Source organism: Elgaria multicarinata, chromosome 11, assembly GCF_023053635.1.
Source record: "Elgaria multicarinata webbii isolate HBS135686 ecotype San Diego chromosome 11, rElgMul1.1.pri, whole genome shotgun sequence".
Lineage (NCBI taxonomy): Eukaryota > Metazoa > Chordata > Lepidosauria > Squamata > Anguidae > Elgaria > Elgaria multicarinata.
This window is the reverse complement of record NC_086181.1, coordinates 41,880,450-41,887,356: the sequence shown is the minus strand read 5'-3', so window position 1 is coordinate 41,887,356 and position 6,907 is coordinate 41,880,450. Positions and strand designations below refer to the sequence as shown.

The window sequence follows — 6,907 nt, the reverse complement described above, 5'->3', positions numbered from 1 at the left end:
CATCATCATCATCATTGTCATCGTCGTCTTAGTTTTCTGCATTCTACTAAGTAAATATACATTGTCACAAAACAATTTAGCTAATGGGGAGGATATGGGGAGTCCATTCAATCCCACCAAATTAAGAAATGGAAGGGGGGATTTTCAAATTTATTTATTTATTTATTTATTTATTACATTTATATACCGCCCCACAGCTGAAGCTCTCTGGGCGGTTTACAACAATTAAAAATGGTAAACATTAAAAAATTTGTTCCTTAAAAAAAAAAAAAAAACTGACCTGTTCTGATCATTAGTATTTTCCATTTCTTCTCTTGAAGACAAAATATATATACAATAGAATTATGTCTACAGCTGTATTCATGCACTACAATTAGTAGTAAAACTCACCATGGGAGCTGTGAATCATATCAAATGTCAATATCCTTCAAAGATGATGTTTGAGATTCCACAGTAAAGAATTATTTCATATCCTTCTTCCCTTTCTTTGTCTTATCAGGTCACAAAAGTTGTTTAAATGAGTAAAAGGATGCTCAAAGAAAGTACACGAGAAACTGGGACAATTAACGACTAGTCCTTCATCTCAATTCCTTTTTGAGTTCTCTGCATTGTACTAAGATGACAGGAAAGATGAAATTGTTCTATCCTAATACATAGTAGCTCTTGGGAACGATATAGAATATCCATGTAGGCCTTAGCTAGACCTAAGGTTTATCCAGGGATTGTCCCGGGGTCATCCCTGCCTGCTCCCAGGATATACTGTGTGTCATTTACATGAACATGGATAACCCTGGGACGATCTCGGGATAAACCTTAGATCTACTTAAGGCTTAAGTCTGCAGAATTAAGAAAAAGAATGAATAGAAAACACACTTTAAATTTCATTAAGCATGCAAAAATCAAGGAAATCTGCCAATAATAATAATAATAATAATAATAATAATAATAATAATAATAATAATAATAACAACAGATGCTCCTCAGGAATACCAGAAATTGATAAGAATTGTATATATTAGGGTATAATGTTTGCCAGTGCCTGCCTTCCTTGATACACCACAGTGTACTGAGAAGCCTAGGTTATGAGTTTAGCCTAGGTTATGAGTTCAGTTTGCTAGGAAGTCCAGAGGTGAAAATTTGGGGGATAAATTTTGAAAGATGGGGATTACTCAGATAAGAAACATTCTCTATTTTCTGTAGTGGCCATCTTAGCAAAACTAACACATTTTTATAGCTACCCTTGAATATCCTTTTTTAGAAAATGTAGAAGATTTATACGGGCTAGACTGGAATTTCATTTAATCAGTTGTTATCAGAGGCCTTAGTTAGACCTAAAGATTATCCGAGGCAAATGGAGGGGTCATCCCTGCCTGCTCCCGGGATCCCCTGTGTGTCATTTGGATGTACAGAGATGATCCTGGGATGATCCCAGGATATAGACCTGGTCTAGCCATGGCCTAAGCCTCCCTCTCTCTCTCTCTCTCTCTCTCTCTCTCTCTCTCTCTGTGTGTGTGTGTGTGTGTGTGTGTGTGTGTGTGTGTGTGTGTGTGTGTAAATGTGTTTATACACATGCACAAAGATATGCACAGCCCAAGGTCAAACAAAAGGGAAAAACATCATTGAGGTTATTTAGTAATTATTTATTTAAAATATTTGTGGGCAATGTGCAAGAGTATTATCCAACTTGTCATACAATATATGATGAAAACCAAAACAATTGCAATATCAATGCCTGATGCATCTCCTTGGGGAGGCCATTCTACAATAAGGAGCAACTTTACATTTTGATATCCCCGAAACTAGCAGGACAGACATCAGGAGCGTAAGGTCAGAAAGAATAAGACAAACCCTCCGGTGGCGTTACACCCCACAAGTCAGTTCCCTAATGTATGTATAGGATTTGTAAGTCTATTGTGTTTAGAATGTTGACCTGAGTGGGTGGAGATTGAATATCTTAGGAGGGGGAAGGAGGATATATATATAAGGGAATGACTGAGGTGATAGGGGTGTGTTTTTAAAGAACTTTGGTTCGAGGGGAGAATAAGAGGATCAGGGTAAAGAGGGTTGTCTTTTGAGTGTAGTGTGCAGATAGTCAGTTGGTGTATATTAAACAATCCTGATAATAAAGAAAGTTCAAGAGTGAAGGTGTGAGAGAAAGGAAAGCATGTATGAGAAGAGAGAAAGGATTGGATGAGAGGTTTTAACAAGGGTCTGAAAAGTTTTATTATGAAACAAAATTTGTGAACATTGAAATAAATTTTTATCCAGTTTGTTTTACTACCACAGAAATCCCACGTGTCTCCTTGGCATTTATCATCTGCAGTTAGATACATATAACACCCGTTCTGACATTAATTCACCATCAGCACATATAATTCATAGCACATTATTTTTCCTGAAATTATTCCTGTTTAACCCCTTTCTCCACATAGTTTGTAGAAAGGTGGTGTTTTTCCCTCACCTCAGGCTCATAAAGTGGTGGCGCTTAGCTTGAGCAGGGAGTGTCCACGGACAGGCCTGTTGTAAAGAGCCTGTGTCGTGGCACCTCCCCTCAAAGGATAACACAGTGTATCAAAGATAAAATGTCTTGTATTCTTATGCATCAGATATTACAATCTGGCAGAATATGTTTATTATGTTGGAAAAGCCAGTTAGAGACAGAAATGACTCAAAATGTGGAATGATGGATTCTTGCATTGTATCTTTATTCTCCTCAAACCATAAACTAACTCTATTGGCAGTGTACTGACCAAGTTCTACCAGCATATCTTAGCGTTGGTGTTTGCCATAAAAGAGATTAATGAGGATGCCAGGATCTTGCCCAACATCACTCTTGGGTTCCATATCTATGACAGCTACTATGATGCGAGGATGACCTATCGGGCCACATTGGACCTTCTCTTTAAGTCCCATAGGTTTGTCCCCAACTACAAATGTGAATTCAAGAAAACATTCTTAGGGATCATTGGCGGACTTGGCTCTGATACCTCCTTCCAAATGGCCGACATCTTAGAACTCTACAAGATTCCACAGGTAGCATCAGTGAATGGCGGTCTACAGAAATTATACACTTGTTTTGAAATTCAGAGAGTGAGATTTTGATTCAGAAGTCAGCAGTATCTCTGATAGAAAAATAATGGGGAAATACATTCTATTTCCATAGGTTGTGAAAGGTCAAATGGAAATGTCCTTGGCTACCTCTTACTAAATATTAAAGTTCTTAATAAATCTGCATTGTATAAACAACAACATGCCATCGCTTTAATTGGCATTATGATGTGTGTGTGTGTGTGGTGTTTTATTCTTTTTTTGTCTTTGTACTATTTTATCTCTTATTGTCCACAGCTCCTGAATTTGTTTATATATGGAACAGAATATAATTATTGTAAATAAATTAATAAGCATGAACTCAAAGACTGCTCCTTGCATATCTGTACATTATCTGTATATTTTCATTTAGCTCATATATGGCTCATTTTCCTCCGAGAATATTCAAACAACTCAGGCCTCTTCCTTTTACCGTATGGTCCCAAATGAAGCACATCAGCATATGGGGATTGTCCATTTACTTCAGTATTTCAGATGGACATGGGTTGGACTCTTTGTTGTGGATGATGATAGTGGAGAACATTTCTTGAAGACCATGGAATTCTTGTTTTTCCAGAATGGGATATGCTCAGCCTTTACAAGAAGAATCACACAAAAACCTGGTATGGATCAGTTGAGTAATGTTTATGAGTTATTAGCAAGAATGCATCAAGATTTCGCAGATGATAAAGCCAATATATTCATTATCTATGGGAACTCTTTGACCCTTTCATGGCTGAGGACAACAGTATTTCTGTCCAACTCTGAAAAGACAGGTGTGCAATATGGAAAGGTTTGGATCATTACAACCCAGATTGATTTCGTATCAACAGGTCTTGAGAGAAATTGGGGTTTTCAGCTATTCCAAGGTGCCATTACTTTAGCAATTCATTCAGAAGATCTTCCAAGGTTCAAGCAATTCCTTCCAAGTATAAATTTTTACTGGACCCAGGGAAATGACTTTTTCAAAGACTTCTGGGAGCAGGCATTTGACTGTTTTCTTCCAGATCCCATAGCATCGGTGACTGTTGATGAAAGATGTACTGGACAGGAGAGCCTAGAGAGACTTCCTGCAGGTCTTTTTGAAATGCACATGACTGGCCACAGCTATGGAATCTATAATGCAGTTTATGCTTTAGCTCATGCTTTGCATGCCATGTCCTTAACTAAATCTAGCCAAAGACCAAGAGTGACTGAAAGAAGTGTTGATCTTCAAACTTTGCAGCCCTGGCAGGTAATCTCCACTAAAAAAGATAATTCCAATGAACTGATTAGTTCAAGGTGGGAATACATACAGCTTTTTTTTTCTTTTGTGAATTGACTGGGACAAAGTGTATTGCACCTTTTCCACTGATAATATTTTGCTCCAAGAAAAGAAGCCAGAAAAAGTATTTCAGATTGAATTCCCAATATCTTATTATCTCTCTTTGTCTTTTTCCCTTTTAACAAGCTCCACCCGTTTCTTCAAGGCATTTCATTTAACAATTCAGCAAATAAATCATTGTCTTTCAATTGTAAGAAGGAAATTGGAAATGAATTTGACATCATGAATATCGTCACATTCGCCAATAACTCCTTTCAGAGGGTCAAAGTTGGAAGGCTGAATCTGAATGAACATGAAGAAAAGGAACTAATCCTTAATCAGGATATGATTTTGTGGCACAAACACTTTAACCAGGTATGGATTCAGGCTTCAGTTGTCTGACATGGGCCTCATCTACACCAAGCAGGATATTCCACTATGAAAGTGGTATATAAATGGCAGGAGCCACACTACTACTTTATAGCAGTATTGAAATGCACTGCAGGACCTGCACTACTGCTTCATGGTGGTACTGAAGTGCACTGATGACTGTTGGGGCCCATGACACATCTACAGCAAGCAGGGTATAACACTCTGAAAGTGGCATGAAAGCAGTATATGGCATGTGTCAATGGGCCCCAACAGTTGTCAGTGCACTTCAATACCACTGTAAAGCAGTAGTGCGGCTCCGGCCATTTATACACCACTTTCATAGTGGAAAATCTTGCCTGGTGTAGATGAGCCCTGTGTCTCCTCCTAACAAAATGTGGTAAGCAAATATAGCAGACTCTGCCCAACTTGGCATAGTGAAGTTCATCAAACTCTAGAAAATATTCTGTACTCTTTAGTATATCCTAAAGGTAGATGCTACTCTGAAGTGACCAATTTTTCTGTATCCATCCAGAGAAATATTAGATATTAGTGTATGAATAATATTTATTAATTTATTTATTACATTTATATACCGCCCCATAGCCGAAGCTCTCTGGGCAGTTTACGAAGGATAAAAACAGTGAGCGTTAAAAACAAATGTTCAATAGTTTAAAGCCAACAAAAGCATAATAACAACAATCTCCATTTAAAACAACTATTCTCAGGTCAGTTAAAAACTCAGAATATGTTGTTAACTGCCTGGGAGAAGAGAAAATTTATTTATTTATTTATTTATTTACTTATTACATTTAAATAATGAACCGTTTCCTTGAATTATGTTTAATACTTAATCATGCCTGATTGAAATATGATATATCAGAGCTCTGGGTGATAAACAAATTCTATCTCTTAAGCCAACAGCTGGCTTCATTTGCATATTTTATGGAAAAATGCTAAGGCAGATATTTAAATGTACAATATATGTTGATATTCTATCTGAAACATATTTCCTGTATATGGATAGGTGATTCCTGTTTCTGTTTGTAATGAATGCTGTCACCCTGGTAATCAGAAGAAAATGAAAGAAGGAGAAAAGTTTTGCTGCTATGATTGTGGTCCTTGCCCAGACTGGAAGATATCAAACCAAACTGGTAGGTAATGTTGTACTCCGACTTTCCTATGAGACAGTGTTGGTTGTTTCAGGTAAATTGGCATTTAAATGGGACCTGTCTGTGTTTTTCAGATATGAAGGACTGTTTCAATTGCCCAGAAGATCAGTATCCAAGCATTGACAGAAATAATTGCATCCCCAAATCGATAGTCTTTTTATCTTATGAAGAAGTTTTAGGGATCAGTTTAGCCTCAGCTGCTGTTTCATTCTGCCTGATTACAGCCTTGGTACTAGGAACTTTTATTGAGTACAGAGATACCCCCATAGTCAGAGCCAACAACCGGGATCTCACATACATTCTTCTCATCTCTCTCATGCTCTGCTTCCTCTCCTCTTTACTGTTCCTTGGTCAACCTGGGAAAGTGACCTGCCTTCTCCAACAACCAACTTTTGCCATTATCTTCTCAGTGGCTGTTTCCTGTGTTCTGGAAAAACCCACCATAGTTTCTCTTGCATTTAGAGCCACAAAGCCTGGATCTCGGCTAAGCAAATGGGTGGGCAAAAGACCTGCATACTGCATTGTCCTCCCATGCTCCCTTGTTCAAGCAAGCATTTGTACTCTGTGGCTGACTACCTCTCCATCATTCCCTGATTTAGATATGCACTCAGTAACTGATGAAATCATTCTGCAATGTAATGAAGGTTCAGTCACCATGTTTTACTGTATCCTCGCCTACATGGGCTTCCTAGCCATTGTCAGTTTCATTGTGGCCTTCCAAGCCCGCAAATTACCTAACAGTTTTAATGAAGCCAAGTTCATTACATTCAGCATGTTGCTGTTTTGTAGTGTGTGGATCTCCTTTGTCCCAACTTACTTTAGTACAAGAGGAAGAGACATGGTGGCTGTGGAGATCTTCTCCATCTTGTTCTCCAGTGCTGGCTTACTGGGATGCATCTTTTGCCCAAAATGTTACATCATTTTATTGAGGCCAGAATTGAACAGCAAAAAGCAATTAATCATGCATAAGCATTAA

General features: G+C 38.0%; 1 protein-coding gene across 1 annotated transcript; it reads left to right on the top strand.

The window, feature by feature from the left end:
• Positions 1–391: 391 nt before the first annotated feature.
• LOC134405920 (vomeronasal type-2 receptor 26-like) lies at positions 392–6,907 on the top strand. Its single transcript, XM_063137170.1, has 5 exons — positions 392–453; positions 2,742–3,033; positions 4,538–4,765; positions 5,787–5,913; positions 6,006–6,907. Exons 1-5 carry the CDS (start codon positions 392–394, stop codon positions 6,905–6,907), a joined length of 1,611 nt encoding a protein of 536 aa, XP_062993240.1.